Source organism: Podarcis cretensis (assembly GCF_951804945.1).
Source record: "Podarcis cretensis genome assembly, chromosome: 13".
Taxonomy (NCBI): Eukaryota; Metazoa; Chordata; class Lepidosauria; order Squamata; family Lacertidae; genus Podarcis; species Podarcis cretensis.
This window is the reverse complement of record NC_137182.1, coordinates 1,332,742-1,354,761: the sequence shown is the minus strand read 5'-3', so window position 1 is coordinate 1,354,761 and position 22,020 is coordinate 1,332,742. Positions and strand designations below refer to the sequence as shown.

General features: G+C 46.8%; 1 protein-coding gene and 1 long non-coding RNA gene across 5 annotated transcripts in view; both read right to left on the bottom strand.

Moving 5' to 3' along the window:
* MYO1H (myosin IH) overlaps nt 1–22,020 on the bottom strand; it is a 128,544-nt gene that overhangs the window by 17,516 nt on the left and 89,008 nt on the right. For all 4 annotated transcript variants that reach the window (XM_079949330.1, XM_079949329.1, XM_079949332.1 and 1 more), the window contains 8 exons: nt 21,550–21,655; nt 18,017–18,134; nt 16,939–17,052; nt 16,553–16,629; nt 13,247–13,315; nt 10,914–10,998; nt 10,536–10,695; nt 9,479–9,562 (listed from right to left, as the gene is read on the bottom strand). In XM_079949330.1, the coding sequence (XP_079805456.1) occupies nt 9,479–9,562; nt 10,536–10,695; nt 10,914–10,998; nt 13,247–13,315; nt 16,553–16,629; nt 16,939–17,052; nt 18,017–18,134; nt 21,550–21,655 (813 nt within the window). The remainder of the gene's footprint in view (nt 1–9,478; nt 9,563–10,535; nt 10,696–10,913; nt 10,999–13,246; nt 13,316–16,552; nt 16,630–16,938; nt 17,053–18,016; nt 18,135–21,549; nt 21,656–22,020) is intronic.
* Nucleotides 20,207–20,750, bottom strand: LOC307201943. The gene is made up of 2 exons (XR_013832791.1): nt 20,572–20,750; nt 20,207–20,538 (listed from the first exon to the last, which is right to left on the bottom strand). It is a non-coding gene; the product is annotated as an uncharacterized lncRNA (long non-coding RNA).

Here is a 22,020-nt window from a genome sequence, read left to right as displayed (position 1 = left end):
AGTCTCCTTGTTCACAGGCTTCCGCGCCTGTGATTTTAGGGGTCCCCGCTTCGCCGTAGCGGTCAGACCCGAACTCGTGGAGCAGCTCCTTCTCCGGAGATCGGAGAACGAGCCGCCATTAGCGCTGGCGCCAACCGGAAGTCCTAGCAAAGCTTCGTTGTACAACAGGCCAACGGTCAGGAGCTGAAAGCCACCAGAATTGGGACTGTGTACCTTGAAAGTCTGAACTTGACTATAAACAATGTTTATTTGGTTCCAGATTTGAAGTACAATCTGCTCAGCGTATCGCAGATTGCTATGAAGGGACTAAAACTGTCATATGATGCTGAGTGCTGTGAAATCTACAAAGATGGAGAGCTGTATCTTTCTGCCAAAGAGAAAGATGGACTGTATTTGTTGACTTTTGATCAAAATGATTACATAAATTGTAATTCTAACATGATCTCCTTTGCAGGTGTAGCCAAGAAGAACGCCAAGCAGGTCACCTCGAGGGTCAATAGGGCATTTCAGCGGGTGTATGCTGATGTGATTGGTCCTCTAGCACCATCTAGAGGCAATGCAAAGTATTACCTAATATGTGTTGATTCTTTCACAGGTTTTGCCTGGATTTATCTTTTGGAGAGACCAAAAGACGCCTTAGAAAGGTTTAAAGAGTTTTGTGACAAGGTTAAAAATATGCATGATGCTGACATAGATTGTCTTTGCACAGATGAGAAGCCAATTTTTCTCTTACAGGATTTCCAGAGGTTCCTGAAGAAGAAAGGGATAAGACACAAAATTGCTACTTCCGAAGAAGCTTGGAATAGATGTGTTTGTGTTAGGGTGAACAAAGAATTGCAAAAGGGAATGGAGGCGCAATTGCTAAGTTCACATCTGCCACATGAGTACTGGGCTGAATCGCTAATGTCGTATTGTTATACGTGGTTGAGAAAATTTTCAACAGAGTTGGGAAGTTCTCCTTTTGAGAAACTGTTCCATAGAAAACCTTCTGTTGCCCATTTCAAGGTTTTTGGGTCTCATGTGAGGACAGAAGCTCTGGGGGGAGTAAAGAATGCCAGAGGCATTTTTGTGGGTTATGAAAAGGGTCTCTACAGAGTAATTTTGTCTGAATCTGGTAAGGTGATTCTCACAAAATTCCTAGAGAGTGCTCCTGAACAGGAGAGAGTGATTGTTCACACATTTCCCACAGGAGATGATGATGATGATGATGATGATGATGTTGATTTTATTGAATTCAGTAGTACTGATGATGACAGCGATAGCTCAGACAGCTCAGTTGTCACAGTCATTGAGAGAAAATCTCACATAATGACTAGACCCTCAGAGGAGGAGGACGAACCACTGATTACGCTTAGTACTGGTTCTCCAAAGAGTCCAAAGGCTGAACCAGAAAGCAGAGAAGAGCAGCACCTCTTACGTAGGTCTGAGAGAGCAACGAAGGGTGTACCACCCAAAAGGTATTCAAAGGAGTTTGCCAACCTAGCTATTGCATGTGTTGCTGTTGTAAACGACCAAGGTCAAATTGAAGCTGTGTCTGAGTCAGAGACAAAGGCACAACAGAGAATAGCTAACCAAGGTAATGCAGATGCACTCATTCCTTGGAAATCACACAACCAGAGAGGTACATTGGTAAAACCAGTGGTGGGTAGTTCCAAGGGTGGAACTGAAACAACAGGGGAGTGTTATACATATAACAACTGTTTGTTTTCTTCTCTAGATCAAGCATTGCATGCTGCACGCATTACTTCTTTAGGGGGAGGATGTTACTATAAAGAAGCAATGCAGAAGAAAGAAGCAGCAGCTAAGCTAGCTGCTGGTGGCTGGAAAGCCAGACAGGATGTTTGTGACTGTTACCATGGCAATAAAGGGGCAGTCCATTCTCTGTATTGAGCACCGGATGTGAGCTCAGTGTGTGACTTATGACCTGTACAGGATGTACAAGGGTGGAGTTATGATTCTATCTGTTGTTTGTGAAGACTGCAGACATCTTTATCTGTATGGCTGCTAAAGACAGGAATAAAAGCATGTAAATACGTTTCTGTCTGAGTCTGATTCCCCTCCCTGGGGAGCAGGGAGGAGGGAGAAGCAGTGGTGTGTTTTTCTCACAGTCTGAGAAGAATCGCCGATACAGACCTCGCATGTTTACCTGCCGGGAGTCACAGGGGGAGGTCAAAAGGAATTCAGCCGGTGCCTGGGAGAGGTAGGCACATTCCTCTGACCGAGGCAGAATTCCAACACCCTTAACATCAAGTAATAGTTCATGCTTAATCCTAGGTCTTTTCCCTTGCCATATGAATTTCGAAATGTCTCGTTGCCAGTCCTTAAAGCAGTGTATTCCCCCTAACACCAGAATAGTCTGAAACAAAAAAATAATTATCGGAAGGACATTCATCTTAATTGTGGAGATTCTTCCCAAAAAAGAAAGATGTAGTCTATCCCAAATTTCCAAATTTCTTTTTATCTCATTCCAAGTCTTCATGTAATTTTCCTCATATAGGTTGATATTCTTTGCTGTTAGCCAAATCCCTAAGCGCTTGACTTTCTTCTTCACCTCTAATCCAGTGATTTTTTAAATTTCATTTTTTTCCCTGCAACTCCATATTTTTAACTAACAAATTTCGGGTTTTTTACAGTTAATTTTAAAACCAGCCACCTGCCGAAATTCTTTTATCACCTCAATCACTTTCAGAAAACTTTCTTTGGTATTTTCCGTAGTAATGATAAGGTCATCAGCGTAGGCTCTCAATTTGTAAGATTTTCCTCCCAATACTATACCTCTTATACCTACATCATTCCTTATTTTCCTATTCAGAATTTCCAACACCAAGATACATAGTCATGGGGATAGAGGAAACCCTTGTCTAGTTCCCTTCCGTTTATTATAAGTCTGGACTGTTGTCCATAATATACTGCCTCTACAGTATTCCTCTGACAAAGGTTTCGCCAAAACCCATTGACCTCCAGGAAATATTATTGAACGCCTTTTCTGTGTCAACCAGCATTAATGCTGCTTGCTTATTGTTTCTGGATAGCAAGTATTCTAAGATGTTAATGATGTTTCTTATATAATTTTGCATTTGGCATCCAGGTAAAAAACCAGCCTGATCTTTATGTATTATTTCCTTCAGAACGTTTTTTAGTCTTTCTGCTAAGATATCCGCAAAGATCTTGTAGTCACTATTAAGTAATGAAATTGGCCTATAATTGGTGCAAAGTTGTAAATCAGGGGTCGGCAAACTAAGGTCCATGGGCCAGATTCGGCCCAATTGCCCTCTGAATCTGGCCCGTGAACGGTTCTGCAATCACCGCTTGGATAGGTGCAATCACAATTTTTTTTCAAAAAAAATTTGGGCGCCATTTTTTTTTTTTTTTGCCCTTTCTCCCTCACTATGGCAGCCTCCCTCCTCCCTCCCTCTTCCTGGCTTCTTCCCGTCCCACGGAGGAAGGGGGCTGGGCTTTAATAGGAAGCCTGGTGCCCAGAAAAGCTGGCCCCAAAAGGAGGGGTGCCCCTGCCGCCGGCCCCCAACCGCAGGCAGAGCAGCAGAGGTGGGCAGGGCAGGGGAGAGAGGGGGGGAGAGAGAAGCCCCCTCCGCCGCGTGCGCACACTCCGGCCCACCACAAGGTCAGGGGGACGGTGAACCAGCCCCCTCCAAAAAGTTTGCTGACCCCTGCTGTAAATCCATCCCTTGCTTAGGAATGAGCGTTATATAGGCCTCTGACCATGAAACTGGTGTTTTCCCATTAACTAAAATATTCATCATGTCTTTTAGTGGGAACAATATAAGTGTTATGTACTGAAGTTCTCACCCTGGGCCAGCAGGGGGATACTGTAGATAGTTATGCAAATGAAGGATCGAAAAGTGATGTTCAGTGATTGGATAGTTTTAGAAAATGGCAACAGTTGCATTGTTCTGGAGCTCTATATAAGCAGGCTGACTGAGCTCCTCAGTCAGTTCTGTTCTGGCATCTGAATAAAGAAGAGCTGTTTGAAGAATCGCTGTGTCGTCTGACATGTTCGCCCACAACTTAACAATAAGATCTTTCAATTTTTTACAATAACCGGCTGAAAGTAAGTCCAAACCTGGGGGTTTTCCTACTTTTGCTTTTTTAATTGCACATTGAATTTCAAAGATCGTAATTGGCGCATTAAGCATGTTCATTTTTTCACTTGATATTTTTGGTAGATTGGTATGTTTTAAAAATTCTTCTATCTTTTCATGGTTTGCCTCTCGTTTTTGGTATAAATCTCTGTAATATCTTACCAAGCTTTCACAATCTCATTTGGTTCTCTCTCCTATTCTCAGCCTCTTAACGACTCTTTCACTCTGTTTTTCATGAGTTGCCACACTAGTAATTTTCTGGGCTTATTTGCAAATTCAAAATTTCTGTTTTAATACTTTGATTTTCCAATAAATTTATTGGTCAATGATCGTTGCAAATTGTAACAATTTAATACTCTGTTTAATTGTTCGCTTCCTGGATTCTTTAGGAGTTCTTTTTCTTTCTTTTTTGTTATCTCTTCTAAAATTTCTGTTTTTCTCTTCTCCCTCATTCTTTTTTGAAACATATTTTGTTGAAAAAAGAATCCCCTAATCACCGCTTTTCCAGCGTCCCACACTACTTTAATATCTGTACCTTGATTCATATTAAACTTTAAAAATTCTCTCAATGTCTTTTTTGCTTTCTGTAAAATTTCTTCATCATTTAATAAGTTTTCATTGAGACTCCATCTTGGTTTTTTTAATCTCTCCTCTTAGTGTTAACATGACTGACTTATGATGAGAAATGGTTCTCGGTAATAATAATAATAATAATAATAATAATAATAATTTATTATTTATACCCCGCCCATCTGGCTGGGCCTCCCCAGCCACTCTGGGCGGCTTCCATAGAAACCAAAAATACAGTAAAATATCACACGTTAAAAACTTCCCTGAACAGGGCTGCCTTAAGATGTCTTCTGAATGTCAATCGCTTTGACATCTGCTGGAAGGGCGTTCCACAGGGCAGGCGCCACTACCGAGAAGGCTCTCTGCCTGGTTCCCTGTAGCTTTGCTTCTTGCAATGAGGGAACCGCCAGAAGGCCCTCGGCGCTGGACCTCAGCGTCCCGGCAGAACGATGGGGGTGGAGACGCTCCTTCAGGTATACTGGACCGAGGCCGTTTAGGGCTTTAAAGGTCAGCACCAACAAGGCCCGAAAAAGACCCAATATGGAGGCCAAATGGCCAAAGTATTGGGAAATTTTAGAAAAAGATGGAGACAATTGGAAATTGCAGAGTTTGGAGAAAATGAAGGATAAAGTGCGAGACTGGTTACACTACTCTCAGATTAAAGAAGTTTTCAAAAATGACAAAAAGTTAGGGTTCCAGGTGGAGAAATCGAAATTGGAATCAGAACTGCTAGAACCTAAGACTAAGGTACTTTCAAGAATGTATAACTTGCTGTTAAAATGGAATACACAAGATGAAATGGTTAAATCGGCTATGATAAAGTGGGCACAGGACATTGGGTATAATATCATGTTCGAGGACTGGGAAAGGTTGTGGACCACTGGGTTGAACTTCACTGCATGTAATGCTTTGAAGGAAAATGTAATGAAAATGATATATAGATGGTACATGACCCCAGTTAAACTTGCCAAAATATACCATTTGTTTGATAACAAATGCTGGAAATGTAAAGGGAATGAAGGAACATTCTTTCACCTCTGGTGGACGTGCCCTAGAGTGAAGGCCTTCTGGGAAATGATATATAATGAGTTGAAAAAGGTATTTAAGTATACTTTCCCCAAGAAACCAGAGGCCTTTCTCCTGGGTATTGTCGGCCAGAGGGTGATAAAGAAGGACAGAACTTTTTTCCTGTATGCAACAACAGCAGCAAGGATACTCATCGCCAAGCACTGGAAAACTCGAGATCTACCCACACTGGAAGAATGGCAGATGCAACTGATAGACTATATGGAATTGGCTGAGATGACCGGCAGAATCCGAGACCTGGGAGAGGAGAGGGTTGAAGAAGACTGGAAGAAATTTAGGATTTATTTACAAAAATACTGTAATTTGGTTGAATGTTAAGAAGGATGCCAGACCATAAATAATTGAGCACCACTAAATTAGACGTAATTTGGATGATAAGTGAGATTGAGGAAAATATAAACCTTTTGGAGAATTATTAGATTAAATTAAATGAATGAGATTTAAGAATGTAAACAAGATGATAAATTGCTGGAAAAAGTTTTACAATGATGTAAGTGGGAGCGGGAGACGTGAGGGAGTCCAAAGAAGCTTTGAAAATATGTTATGATACATGTCATATTGTTTATTATTTTTGCATTTTGTATTTAAAAAATCTCAATAAATATTTATAAAAAAAAAAAAAAGGTCAGCACCAACACTTTGAATTGTGCTCGGAAACGTACTGGGAACCAATGTAGGTCTTTCAAGACTGGTGTTATATGGTCTCGGTGGCCGCCCCCAGTCATCAGTCTAGCTGCCGCATTCTGGATTAGTTGTAGTTTCCGAGTCACCTTCAAAGGTAGCCCCACATAGAGTGCATTGCAGTAGTCCAAGCGGGAGATAACCAGAGCATGCATCACTTTGGCGAGACAGTCCGCAGGCAGATAGGGTCTCAGCCTACGTACCAGATGGAGCTGGTAAACAGCTGCCCTGGACACAGATTTGACCTGTGCCTCCATGGACAGCTGTGAGTCCAAAATGACTCCCAGGCTGCGCACCTGGTCCTTCAGGGGCACAGTTACCCCATTCAGGACCAGGGAATCCTCCACACCTGCCCGCATCCTGTCCCCCAAAAACAGTACTTCTGTCTTGTCAGGATTCAACCTCAATCTGTTAGCCGCCGTCCATCCTCCAACCGACAGGACCTTCACCGCCTTCACTGGTTCTGATTTAAAAGAGAGGTAGAGCTGGGTATCATCCGCATTATGATGAACACCCAGCCCAAACCTCCTGATGATCTCTCCCAGCGGCTGCATGTAAATGTTGAAAAGCATGGGGAGAGGACAGAACCCTGAGGCACCCCACAAGTGAGAGCCCAGGGGTCTGAACACTCATCCCCCACCACCACTTTCTGAACACGGCCCAGGGGGAAGGAGCGGAACCACTGTATGACAGTGCCCCCAGCTCCCAGCCCCTCAAGACAGTCCAGAAGGATGTTATGGCCGATGGTATCAAACGCCACTGAGCAGAACTAGGAAACAGCTCTCACCTTTGTCCCTAGCCCACTGGAGATCATCAACCAGTGCGACCAAGGCAGTTTCAGTCCCATGATGAGGCCTGAATCCCGACTGGAAGGGATCCAAATGGTCCGCTTCTTCCAGGCGTGCCTGGAGTTGTTCGGCAACCGCTTGCTCAATCACCTTGCCCAAGAATGGAAGATTTGAGACTGGGCGATAGTTGGCCATTGTGGCCGCATATAAAGATGGTTTTTTAAGAAGCGGTTTAATAACCGCCTCTTTCAGCGGGTCTGGGAAGGCTCCCTCATGGAGGGAAGCATTCACCACCCCACGAAGCCCATCGCCCAGTCCTTCCCGGCTAGCTTTTATAAGCCAGGATGGGCAAGGATCCAGGAGACAGGTGGTTGGTTTCACTCGTCCAAGCAGCCTGTCCACATCCTCGGAGGTAACAGATTGGAATTGATCCCACTCAACTTGACTAGACAAAACTCTAGCACTCTCCCGCCCCAGCCCTGCTCCCACGGTGGAGTCTACTTCTTCCCGAATCTGAGCGATTTTATCTGCAAAAAACTTTGCAAAATCATTGCAGGAGAACATGTGGCCCGTACTGGGCCCCGATGTCGCAGGTGGTTCCGCTAAATTGTGAACCACCTGAGAAAGTCTCCTGCTGCTGTTTTCTGCAGATGCAATAGAGGTGGTGAAGAAATTCTTCGCCGTCGCTATTGCCACTTGGTAGGCTCGATGTTGAGCTCTAACCTGTGTCCGGTCAGATTCAGAATAAGTTATCCGCCACCGGCGCTCTAGCCGTCTCAACGATTGTTTCATTGCCCTCAGATCTGTGGAAAACCACGGGGCTGTCCGGGCTCCATGCAATCAGAGAGGGCGCTTCGGAGCCAAACAGTCAATAGTCCTGGTTAACTCCACATTCCAGCGGGCCGCCAGGGAATCAGCTGAAAGGCCATCAACATGGGATAAAGCATCCCCTACCACTCTCTGGAAACCATTTGGATCCATTAAGTGGCGGGGGCGGACCATCCGAATTGGTCCCACCTCCCTGCAGAGGGGATGGGTCGCAGAGAAGTCCAGTTGCACCAGGAAGTGATCTGACCATGGCACTTCTTTCGTTTCGCTTTTACTTAGTGTCAGATCACCAACATCCATAGAGGTAAACACCAGGTCCAAGGCATGTCCGCGGCTATGGGTTGGGCCAGACTTATTCAGGGACAGCCCCATGGAGGCCATGCTTTCCACGAAGTCCCGAGCGGCCCCTTGTAAGGTCGTGTCGGCATGGATGTTAAAATCCCCTAGGACGACCAAGCTAGGTGTCTCCAGGAGAACATCCACGGTAGGAGTATTTGATTTTCCATGAAAAGAATTGCTTTTAACTGTCCTTGTCTTTCCCCACAAGGAAACCAGGGCCTTCTGGTGGTTCCCTCACTGTGAGAAGCTAAGTTACAGGGAACCAAGCAGAGAGCCTTTTCGGTAGTAGTACCTGCACTGTGGAACGCCCTCCCATCAGATGTCAAGGGAATAAACGACTATCTGACTTTTAGAAGACATCTGAAGGCAGCCCTGTTGAGGGACGTTTTTAATGTTTGATGTTTTATTGTATTTTTAATATTTTGTTGGAAGCCACCCAGAATGGCTGGGGAAACCCAGCCAGATGGGCGGGGTATGTATGTATGTATGTATGTATAAATAATAATAATAATAATAATAATAATAATAATAATAATAATAATAATAATAATGTGAGAGAGCTGCAGTGGAGGTCTTTGGCCCTTCTGAGAGCTCCCAAGCCTCTGCACCTCTGAGCCTTTGCAGAGTGCACTGTCAGCACAACAACACGTGAAAGGAGGAAAAGTAAAGTTACATTATATTAAGATAATTTACACTAAAATTTTAAAAGAGGGAAAGGATTTGCTGAAATGGATAATTGATCTAGAATACAAAAAAGGGAGGTGTGAGGAGGTCAAGGAAATAAGCTAATGAAAGATAAGTAATGAGAAGATTTGCTGTATTTTTCTTTGCATTTTTGTTTCTGTTTAATGGATTTTATTTTTCTGTTTTTTCATATTGTGATGTGTTGTTTTGTTTTTGTTTAATGTGGTATTTTTACTTTTTCTTTCTGTAACCTTTAAAATTTTAATAAATATTATTTTTTTAAAAAACACCACAGTAGATGCAACTAGGAGCCAGGGGGACGTACCCAGGACAGATTCCAGCTCCCAATACCATTCATTTTAAGAATTGAGCCCCACAAAAACTCAAAAGCCCAGACTTTACCTGTGCCTTCTTCTGTGCTGTGATGCCACGGCAATATTTCCGGACAAGGTTTCTTGTGCAGATCTTTCTCAGGAACTCAGATGTCTAGGTTGAGAGGGGTGGGGGGAGTGTAATCTGTCATTTGAAGTGGGACAAGATGGATGTTTGGGAAGGGGCCTTAACACAGCATGCAGAAGGCCCCAGGTTCGAGTCCCGGTTTCTGGCTAGTGAAGACTTCAGCTTGAGAGAGCAGCTGCCAGTCAGAGCAGGTGGCACCAGGCAAGAAGGGGATAAGGCAAGCTTTTAGCAGCGATGGGGGACCTGTGACCTTCCATGCAATATTGGGACTGCAAACAGCACTGAATTTCAGCTCCGTAAGGCCCCTGCAGCTTGATCTCAGTCTGCCCTAGGAATGGGCAAATCTGCCAATCTTAGTTTCTCTGTGTTTTGCATTTTTCCAGCCACTCTCCTCTTTCCCTCCTCAGCTTGTGACATTCCTTCCAGGAAAGTCCTTGTGACAATTCCTCGGCATTTTAGTGCAAATTTCTCCCAACATATACAAGCAGTTTGGCCAAAATATGTACATATCGTGATTTCTGTTAAATATATATACATACACACATACACATCTAACATAATATTGGGTGCTATTTTCAGTGAAGAGGCATCTTTGTGTACACCAAACTTTGTTGTTGTTGTTGTTGCTGTTTAGTCGTTTAGTCGTGTCCGACTCTTCGTGACCCCATGGACCAACACCAAACTTTAGTATATGCCTATTTCCCTACATGTGCCTTGGCTGGAGAACTGCATTGCAAAATTTGGAGAATTGCGGATTCCAAAGGACAGCTGAGCTTTGGTTCAAATTCCTGCCCTTCATCAGTGCCCTCAGCTAACATGAGAAGGGCTGGATCAGACCAAAGGCCCCTCTTGCCCAGCATCTCAGAGTGGCCAGCCAGGCACTGTGGGACACCTGCAAGCAGGGCTTGAAAGGCAGCTGCCCCCCTCCCACTCTTGTTCCCCAGCGACCGGCATTCACAGGTACAGTAGCTCTGAACATGGAGGTTCTAACAGCTCTCACCTCTTGCATGATCTCTGGAGGCTTAAGCCAGCTTTTGTCCAGGACGTTCTTTGGGATGTGATCTCTGAGTTTCATAAGGTAGGTGTACTGCACAAGCCTCACAAAGTCCTTGTTATTGCGGTTCAAGGGTTGCTTCCGGTGGATGAAGCCTCTGATGTACCTACAGGAGTGGTCCATTTTACTGTAAGTAAGTAATTTTATTTACGGCCATAGGCCCATACAGGTAAAAACGAGACATAAATAACAACTTGTGCACGTGCATTTTACTGATAATTTCATTGTTTTAGTCTTCTTGTAAACCACTCTGAGGTTTTGCTTTGCTTTACAATTCAGCAATCCAATGTAAATTGAATGAAACAAACAAACAAGCCAGCTTACTTCCGGATGGTCTGGGCTGCCCACATCCTCTTTTTGGCCAGCTTCCGTGCCAGGACTCCTCTCCAGCAGGACTCCAGTTTAATGGCTGTGAAACAGAGAGAGTCACCATGGAGGGGCAAGAGGACCCTTTTGCACAAGGGCAGAGCAAGAAGAAAGAGGGGCTGCCAAGAGGGATGCGAAAGCCCTGACCTGCCCCACCATTCCTCCAAGTCAAGCTGCCACGACCCCTACTTTTGGGGACTCCAAATTAAGGAAATGGGGGGAGATTGCCCAGAATGGTTAAGCTTTGTGGGGGGGAGTTGTTGAGTTTTGTGGGGGGGATTGCCGACAATCGCTCACCCTCCTGAACACCTCTGCCAATTGCATGCCTTGCCGAACCCACCAATCATCTGTCCGCTCGCTGCCAGCAAACACCAAATGACCACCCAATTGCTGCAGCAGCCAATCAACAGCAGGCCTTGCAGCTCACAGCTGCCAACAATCACCCATCCCCCTTCTGCACTATCCGTGTGTAAGACGACCCCCCTTTTTAAACATATATTTCTAATAAAAAAAACCATAGTCTTATACACAGAAAAATGCGATCCTTTTTTCCTCATCCCAAGCCAAAGAGGGGTCATAAGTACCCGAGAGACGGAGGGAGCTGAGCAACTTCTGGACAGAAGTCCCTCCCTCCCAGGAGAGAGACTTTAAAAGGCTGAGCTGCCTTCCCACCATCAGGGATCCAGACTGGACTTTCTAAAAAACTGACAATCCTTGTTGACTACTTGTAAGTAAACCAAACAACCACAGTGTGGCAAATAGGCTATGTTTAGCCCAGTTTTAGAGCCACAGTGCTCTGGTTCATTGTGAGGTCCATTTCGACCTTCTGCCTGCTTTCCCCCTATCTTGCGAGGGCCAACATCAGGGTTTTGGAATCCCCATGCTAGGAGGTGCGGTTCAGAAACCGCTGGAGGCAGCAGCATAGCTTAGCTGCTTGGGTGCCCGGTGAGATGCACGCATCCTGCAGCCAGGGGCAGGGCAAGCTGCCCATGGGGCGGGGCGAGCCAAGGGAGGGTGTGCTGCGTGGAGCCTCTCCGCAGCCTCCCCCTCAGCTGTAGGGCTGCTGAGGTGGTGGGCAGACGCAAGCCCCAGGCAGCTCGAAAAAGCACCGCGGAGCTTGCAGGCAGTCCGCCCACCGCCTCTCCCTCAGGAGAGACGCATGGCTCAGGCACACTGCAGGCCCCGTGGTATGAAGCCCAGTGCCCCCCGCCTCACCTGGCTACCAGTGGCGTAGGAAGGGGGGTGCAGGAGTTGTTTTTTTAAAAAAAGTGTTGGGAGCCCAAATTTTATTTATTTATTTTAAAAACACATATTTTTGCCATTTTGTCACCCGCCTCAGTGTTGAAACCTGGGGCAGCCCACACCCACCGCACCCCCCTTCCTATGCCACTGCCTGGAGGGCCAAAGGTTCCCCCCTTCCCACTTCAACATAACAGTTATTTTATAGAGTTTTAAATATTTTATTGTGAAGCTGCTTGTAAGTAATATCAATGAATAATAATCTCACATAATTGTGGCAGAGGACAGACAGCAGAGGGCAACAAAACGCTGTTCTTGCTGAAGACCCAAGTAAACACTGAATTAATTTCTTTGTTCAGCTGCACTATTATGAAAACTAGGAAACAGAGAAGCTGAACAAAGAAATTAATTCAGGAGAGTAGACCCCAAGTATGTTCTCCGGTGCTCATGTCCCAGCTGAAATGGGAATCTGTAAAGGAAAGGAAAGTTACCCACCCCCTCCTTGACCCGTTTCCAATCCATCTAGGCACTAAAAGAACTTGTAACTAAGAACAGGGGGCCAAGTTTTATTTTATTAAACTGTAAGCCTGAGAGCAGGGACCACCTTGTTTCTGCTACATTCTAGCAGAGGCGTAGGAAGGGGGGCGGGAGCCGGACCCCCCTGGGTGTCATTGCTGAGGGGGGTGACTTTCGGTGTGCTGCCCGCCCACAACGCCCAAGCCTACCCCAAGCCGTCAATGGGGGGAGCGTGATAAAAAAAATTCCACGCTGGGTACCACTTGACCTTGCTATGCCTCTGCAGTCTGGGACACTTTCCAGCTGAAGAGGGGGCTAACCATTGTTTACACCAAATCAATAAATATGCAGCAAATTAATGTTCGTTAGTAACATTCAGAATTGCAGCAAGAAGCTGAATGTTAGAAAACAGCATTTGAAATAAAATGTTTTGGGTCTCAATTCCAAATAATGCATTTTTTATTTAAAAATCCCGAATTGGTACAAAACCAAGCAAGATCCCCCTGGGGTTTTTGCAGCCAAGATCTGCTACTTACCTGCTTCCCTCATCTTTTGGAACTCACGCTTCCCTAAGCATCCTTTGTATTTGGCTTGTATTCTGGAAACTGAAAAGGAAAAGCAACTGGGAATTAGAGAATGGTAGAGTTGGACTACCCCAGGTAGTGTGGTTGCTGACCTTGAGCCAGACATCCTGGAGAGTGAAGTCAAATGGGCCTTAGAAAGCACTGCAAATAACAAGGCCAGTGGAAGTGATGGTATTCCAGCTGAACTATTTAAAATTTTAAAAGATGATGCTGTTAAGGTGCTACACTCAATATGCCAGCAAGTTTGGAAAACTCAGCAGTGGCCAGAAGATTGGAGAAGATCAGTCTACACCCCAATCCCAAAGAAGGGCAGTGCCAAAGAATGCTCCAACTATCGCACAATTGCACTAATTTCTCACGCCAGCAAGGTTATGCTTAAAATTCTACAAGGAAGGCTCAAGCAGTATGTGGACCGAGAACTCCCAGAAGTGCAAGCTGGATTTAGAAGAGGCAGAGGAACTAGAGACCAAATTGCAAACATGCGCTGGATTATGGAGAAAGCTAGAGAGTTCCAGAAAGACATTTACTTCTGCTTCATTGACTATGCAAAAGCCTTTGACTGTGTCGACCATGGCAAACTATGGCAAGTTCTTAAAGAAATGGGAGTGCCTGATCACCTCATCTATCTCCTGAGAAATCTCTATGTGGGACAAGAAGCTACAGTTAGAACTGGATATGGAACAACTGACTGGTTCAAAATTGGGAAAGGAGTACGACAAGGCTGCATTTTGTCTCCCTGCTTATTTAACTTATATGCAGAATTCATCATGCGAAAGGCTGGGCTGGATGAATCCCTAGCCGGAATTAAGATTGCCGGAAGAAATATCAACAACCTCAGATATGCAGATGACACAACCTTGATGGCAGAAAGTGAGGAGGAATTAAAGAACCTTTTATTGAGGGTGAAAGAGGAGAGTGCAAAATATGGTCTGAAGCTCAACATCAAAAAAACGAAGATCATGGCTACTGGTCCCATCACCTCCTGGCAAATAGAAGGGGAAGAAATGGAGGCAGTGAGAGATTTTACTTTCTTGGGCTCCATGATCACTGCAGATGGTGACAGCAGCCACGAAATTAAAAGACGCCTGCTTCTTGGGAGAAGGGCAATGACAGGCCTAGACAGCATCTTGAGAAGTAGAGACATCACCTTGCCAACAAAGGTCCGTATAGTTAAAGCTATGGTTTTCCCAGTAGTGATGTATGGAAGTGAGAGCTGGACCATAAAGAAGGCTGATCGCCGAAGAATTGATGCTTTTGAATTATGGTGCTGGAGGAGACTCTTGAGAGTCCCATGGACTGCAAGAAGATCAAACCTCTCCATTCTGAAGGAAATCAGCCCTGAGTGCTCACTGGAAGGACAGATCGTGAAGCTGAGGCTCCAATACTTTGGCCACCTCATGAGAAGAGAAGACTCCCTGGAGAAGACCCTGATGTTGGGAAAGATGGAGGGCACAAGGAGAAGGGGGCGACAGAGGACGAGATGGTTGGATAGTGTTTTCGAGGTTACCAGCATGAGTCTGACCAAGCTGCGGGGGGCAGTGGAGGACAGGAGTGCCTGGCGTTCTCTGGTCCATGGGGTCACGAAGAGTCGGACACGACTAAACGACTAAACAACAAAGAGTTGGAAGGGATCCCCAAGAGTCATCTAGTCCAGCCCCCTGCAATGCAGGAATCTCAGCTAAAGAATCCATCACAGATGGCCGTCCAAGCTCTGTTTAAAAAACCTCCAATGAAGGAGAGTCTGCCACCTTCCACAGGAATCCAGAGCTTAAATTTCCCTGAAAATATACCGTATTTTTCGCCCTATAGGACGCACCGTCCCATAAGGCGCACCTAGTGTTTTTTTTGGGGGGAAATAAAGGGGGGGGATTATTTTTCCCCTCCTGGCACGGGGCTGGGGCGGGGGAAGCCCAAGCTTCCCCCTACCCCAGCCCCCAGAACAGGCAACTCTCCGCAAGCCGTGGGAGCCCAGCGCCAGACTTGTGGAGAGCCGCGCGAAGTCTGGGCGCGCTGAGCTCAGCGCGCCCAGGCTTCAGCATGCAGGCAACTCTCCACAAGCTGTGGGAGCCCGGTGCGGGCTCCCACGGCTTGCGGAGAGCTGCGGAAAGCCTGGAGAACGAGAGGGGTCGGTGCGCACCGACCCCTCTCGCTCTTCAGGCTTCAGCGAAAGCCTGCATGCGCCCCATAGGACGCACACACATTTCCCCTTCATTTTTGGAGGGGGGAAAGTGTGTCCTATAGGGCAAAAAGTACGGTATTTGTGAGGTGAAAGTCTGCATTCCAAGTCTAGTTTTAAACCTGGGACAGGCAACTTGCAACGGCCATTCAGATGCTGCTGGGCTCCCAGCTCCCCTCCGCCCCGGCAGCCAGCGCAGACAATGGTCAGGGGCAGGATGAGAGCAGGAGTCCAGCCACTCGTTCCCCACCCTTGAAGGACAGAAGGCTAAAATGCTTCTGGTGGACACAAGGTTGGCTATGTCGAGGGAAGGCTGAGGAGGTGAACAAAACAATTAGTTGGTAGATAGATAGACGAAGATTGTCACACACCACCTCCAATTTCCACAGCAGAGCAGGATGCCAGGAAGTTCCAGGCACTTAGCCGGGTCTGCGTTTCGTTTTGGACAATGAGTCCCAGCAGAGACTGTGCTGTCTTTATGATATATGCTTCATTTACACATATATGCAACCTGAGCCTATGATGGAGGGGTTCAAAGCATTAGACTCCATGAAGGTCCCATCTCTTCCACTGCTGCTGCCTCTGATTCGAACAGACACCCCCATAAATTTCTGAAGTAATCTACAAATTTCCTTTTTAAAAAATCTGCACAAAAAATCAATTTACACATCCCATTGCAAAATACCTATCTAAACAAGGATTGTATGTCAAGGTACACATTTCTAAACGCTTTATCCTAAAAAAATGCATTTTACGTGGATTTTTGTTTATATCTTTAGCCAAGAGCTGTACTGAAAAATCCAAAGAAGTGCAAAATCTGGAGGATGTTTACATTCTGATCTGTGCAAATTAAATCAGCTCATGTAAAACTGCAGACCAAATAAAATTCTCCTCCATTCCTAGTTGCAAAATCCACCTGCTTTTAGCAATCTAAATTTCCTGCAGGCCATGTGAACTGCAAGGCTGTGGTCTTCTCAGATGCTGCCTAGGGCAAACCCTCACAGAAACAAGGTGGCATCAAAATATTCAGTTAAAAATGACTTTTGGGGATTTGCAAGATCAAAAGTGGGCAAATTACATACCTAGCCGATTTTTTCTAAATTCAAAGGCATCTTCTGTGGCAAACAGAGTTCTTGGGAAACGGATGAATATTTTGGTCCTAAACAAGAGAAAACCATCCAATGAGATGCAGGCATCCAAAATTCTATCATTTGCTCTGAGGCTGGTCTCACCAAATTTAAGAACTCCCAGGAAGAGATGGGCAAAATCTGTCCATTTCAGTTTCTCCCCATTTCCCCCTTTTAAGTTCAGTTCACCACATTTCCACATCCATTTGCAGTCCTCATGAAAACACTTCCAGATTTTTAGCACACATTTCTCCTAACAGACACTCTTCTGTAATATTTTGCCCAATGTACACATTTTTGCAAGCAATTTATCCTAATGCCTATTTGTATGTTGCTCTTACTTTCCCATTTTGTACTCTTCTGGTTTGTAGCCAATATGCTTGATTAGCTTCTCAACTCCTTTGGCAGCCGACCCTTGCCAGTAAGGCCAGGTATCTGGACACAGGGACTTGTACCTAAAAAAAAATTATAAATAAATTCAGGGACTAAAGGAAAGTGTGTTCCAAGCAAATCTCCTGAGCCACTTCTGACCCCCCTCTCAGGAGCTGGAGTCAAGTGTACTCAAAGCAAAACACGGTATCAGTGAAGTTAACTCTTTGTTCAAAGAAGCAAAGCAGCGCAGGCCTAGTGGTGACAGCAGCCCTTGCCAGCAGCCCTTGCCCCCATGAGGCATTTGCAAGGGCTGAAGGTCCCTCTTTCCCACCACTCTCTAAGGCTCCTCACCCAGTTCCTTCCCCAGCAGCTTAAGGCTCTGTCTGCTTCTCTCTCTTTCCTCGGCATGTTCTAGACCATGGCAAAGGCAAACTGGTCGCAGCAAGAGGGGGAGACTCCTCAGCTTCTTCTCAACGCTGTCTCCTGGGCTCCGTCCTCTCCTGCCTCTGAGCCTGGGCCGCTCTCCGCCACAGACTCTTCCTGCTCACCAAACCCTGTGGCCTCTTCCAGCACTGCCTCCTGCCAATCTGCTCCCTCTTCTCCCTCTGACCCCCTCACTGTCGTCCCACCCCCACTCCCCAGTCCCCAAACCTTCTTCCCTTGGGGGTCCCCCAGCTGGTTCCTCCAACCGCAACTCTGTGACCAACCAGTCCATGAAACCTCCCTTTACTTTGCCTATAGGGCAGTTGGTGCAGTGAAAGTAAGAATGTAATCAAAGCCTGCTGAACCAGGCCAATGTCCTACCTAGACCAGGATCCTGTTCTCACAGAGGCCAACCACATGCCTCTGTGGGAAGCCCCAAGCGGGACTGGAGCACAAGAGCAACTCTCCCCTTCTTTGGTTTCCAGCAACTGGTATTCAGAAGCCTTGCTGCCTCCAACCAGCCGTGACGCAGGCGGCTCTGCCCTGCCTCCAGAGTCAGAGGCAGTGATGCTTCTGAATACCAGTTGCTGGAAACAAGGGTGGGGAGAGAGCTTTGGGCCTCACCTTTGCAGAAAGTGCTCATACTTCCGACGGTAAGCGAAGCCGGCTCGCCTCACTCGCAGGTGCTCCATCAGGCCCAGGTACTTCACCTGGTGCCTTATCAAGGAGTCATCAAATTTGTCTGCAAAAGACAAAACCCACACCAAGGACAAGAGGTTGTTGCTACCAGCTGGATGAGGGCACATGTGCAACCAGGGGCAGACGAAGGGGGTGTGGTGGGTGCGGTCTGCCCTGAGGGGGTGACAAAATGCCAGGCGGCGCTCACTGCGGGGCCTGAGCCACACGTCTCTCCTGGGAGAGACGCGGTGACTTGGGCGCAAACAGGCTCCACACTGCCCAAACAGTCCGCCCGCTGCATCCCCCCCCCCCCCAGTTGTAGGACGGCTGAGTGGGAGGAGGCAGGCAGACTCTGGAGGCACTGCGGTGCGCCCCGCCCCTATGGGCGGCTGGCCCCACCCCGGGTGCGTTGTCCCAGCACCAGAGCAGCTTCTTCCGCTGCTGTGTGCAAACTTTTAAGTTAGGAGAGAGAGAGAGAGAGAGAGAGAGAGAGAGAGAGAGAGAGAACGCAGGCAACTGACCAAGGGAAGAGGCTGGCCAAGCCACGAGCTCCCTTCTCCTTTTACACCATTAAGATACATATGGTTGTTGGAGGGCGGGTGATTCTGGATTATGCTCTGAGTCCCTTCCAATTTTTTAGATCCCCATCCCCAGCGAGGGCTGGAGCCTAATGCTGAACTAATCAGACAAGTTTCTTTGTGAGACAGTGACCCAAAGTATCCCCAAAGAATAAGCAAGGTTGCAAGAGCTACAACAAAGCGACAGTGCCCTCCAGAGGCCTTCCTTCACCCCCCTCCCCTCATCTGGCTGCTAGGTAGCAGAACAACAGCCAGAGTTGTGTGTGTCAGCTGAGCTGAAAGCAGGCTGGAAGCTGGGGACACAGAGATGCAGAGATTTGCCTGCTCTGTGCTGGATCCAAAGCTGTGAGTCTGCTGCCCCCATTCCCAGGAAACCAAAACTGGGCGAGTGGCTGGAAACTGCTGGATTCTCACCACCTTGAGACTGGGATGGTGCCTGTCGTTACCCAGGGTTCAGTTTCCTTGGAATGGAGGTCACTAGAGACTGTGTTGTCTTTAGGATATATGGTTTTATTCACACACACATATATACAACCCGAGCATAAAACCAAGAGACTCACAGCATGAATACCCCAACAGATCTCACGTCCCTGTTAGGTTTCTAGGGGTGCCCCCCCTCAAGCCATAGCTTTGGCTTCTGCACACATAGCAAGTCAAGCCTCTCCTTTCCAGCTTCCAGCTTCAGTCCAGGATAAAAAGAAAGACTAGCTCCTTGGCTTGTTCTTCTCCCACCCCAGGATGATGTGGCATCCAGGCAGATGACGGAGGTGGAGCCCTACGCCATTTCTGAAAGAGCATTGCAAGCCGATTGTGTCGGTAGCAACACATCTGTCCTTCACCTGCTCTTTAGACATGTAAATGGAGTGTTTGCTGGCCTGGCTACGGCCACTATCTGGGCTAATCATTGCAGCAGTCTTGCAGGCACAAAACCACAGGCTTGGTTGGGACCCAAAGAAATCATCCAAAAGAACCCCTCAACCCAAGAAGAATATATATTCTCCCAGAGATCCTCTCAGTGGGAAAATCCAGACATGCACTCAGTTGTGCCAAGGAGGAACTGCATTTCTTACTTCTTTTAAAAGTCCCCCCCCCCCCGTCCCGCCTTTCCTTATTCCAATTTTAGTATTCGGCATTTTGTGGGGAAGGATAGAAGTTGAAGAGGAAGGGAAGCTTGACCCTATGGTTGTGTAGCAGGAGACCCCCCCCCTTCATTACAACGTAATGCACAAGCACCACACACACACACACACACACCTCCCACCTCCCCAAGCCTGGAGATGTCCCTTCTAGAGGGGCATCCCCTAAAAGCCTTCCGTAAATAAGGAAGCGCTAGCTTGACAGCTCCGCACGGAACCCCTTTTATTTTCGTATATTTTCCCTTACTGGACCGTAACACTCTACCTCGCCCTATCCTTATTATGGGTAGACCAACTGTCTGAACTCAGGGTCAATCAGCTGCCGTTTCAGCCAATCAGCGTTACCGAACAGCGCCCCTTGTGGCAGCCACGCAGGTACTGCAGGCAGCAGGCGCCCGCTTCTCTATCTTTGACAGTTCTCAAATACAAAGCTTCCGAGTCCAATTGACCGTGACTGATTTAATCAAAATGTTGCAAACCGCTTCCGGAAAGGCGAAAGTGCTTTGAACTTCAAGGACAGTATTCTTCATAAATTCACCATAAATCAGCCGTATATCGGATTTTCACCAGACCACTTTTATTCTGCTTCGTATTACAAGGACTATCAAAGGGGGGTGGCCTGATACCAGTCAGCCATAATCCCTTGACCGAGCAGGCACGTTCTCTGCAGCCCTTCCCAGTTGACATGGCAACCTTGATAGTCATCTTGATGGGCCCAGACAGAAGACTATCAGGGACACAACGAACTGCATACCTTAGACTATCAGGGACACAACGAACTGCATACCTTAGTGTATTCAACACAGACTCTGACAAAGGGACCGTGACCGGATTCCCCTCAGGGGGCAGGAAACTGCGCCTTTCCCTTTGTTTCCTGAAAGTGACTCATGGGGAGAAAGAGAAGGGGCTCCGGCCAGGTGTCAGGATACTCAGATTACCTGTGCAACCCCTCCCCTGACTCCTCCTGTTTTTTAATGTAGTAATGATGTATTTCTATGGGTGTAACTTAGGGGATTAAAGGTAAAGGTAAAGGTACCCCTGCCCGTACGGGCCAGTCTTGACAGACTCTGGGGTTGTGCGCCCATCTCACTTAAGAGGCCAGGGGCCAGCGCTGTCCGGAGACACTTCCGGGTCACGTGGCCAGCGTGACATCACTGCTCTGGCGAGCCAGAGCCGCACACGGAAACGCCGTTTACCTTCCCGCTGGTAAGCGGTCCCTATTTATCTACTTGCACCTGGAGGTGCTTTCGAACTGCTAGGTTGGCAGGCGCTGGGACCGAGCAGCGGGAGCGCACCCCGCCACAGGGATTCGAACTGCCGACCTTTCGATCGGCAAGTCCTAGGCGCTGAGGCTTTAACCCACAGCGCCACCTGCGTCCCTACTTAGGGGATTAGGAGCTAATAAAAGTTGGGGTCTTCTTTTGATCTGGGCTTCCATCTTGCTTCACCTTGTGGGCGGTGGGAGTCCTGTCGTGACAGTTTTTCTTCAATAAAGACCAAGCCTACAGGCTGCTGATTTGCTCCAAATTGCTCTGGTTGGTGTCTTGATTTCTGCCCAAGGGAGCCCTCGGATTCTCCGCTAACAGTTGCATCTTAAGCTAAAAGATTTTCTGGTTAGTAGGTCTAGAACAGGTCCCCATCACCGCAAACCTCTGCCAGCCAGAGCAAAGAGCTTTGCATATTATTATTATTATTATTATTATTATTATTATTATTATTATTAACACAATGCACCCTTCTGCTGAGTTCCCAGAGACAACCTTACCAGCCGCTTTGTCATCATTGGGTTTAATGCATCGAATGTAGGAAGGTTCTTTCGACATGAGGATGTCTATCAAACTAGCCAGGCTGTTTTTGAACTGAGTTGCCACCTGAGCAAATAGAAAGGACTCATTCAAAACAGTTACACAGAATGTCACCTAGGAAGTACAGTTGCAAGGACAAATCATAAAAATGTAAAAATAAAAGTGTCCCCCTCCAATTAATACAGGATTGCTGGTGGGACTGTGAGTTCCGGGGACATCCTTCCATCTGTGGTGGGAACGCCCTCGGGTTTCATTATAGTGGTACTTCAGGTTGCATACAATTCAGGTTACAGACTCCGCTATCCCAGAAATAATACCTCGGGTTAATAACTTTGCTTCAGGATGAGAACGGAAATCGTGCTCTGGTGATGCAGCAACAGTGGGAGGCCCCATTAGCTAAAGTGGTGCTTCAGGTTAAGAACAGTTTCAGG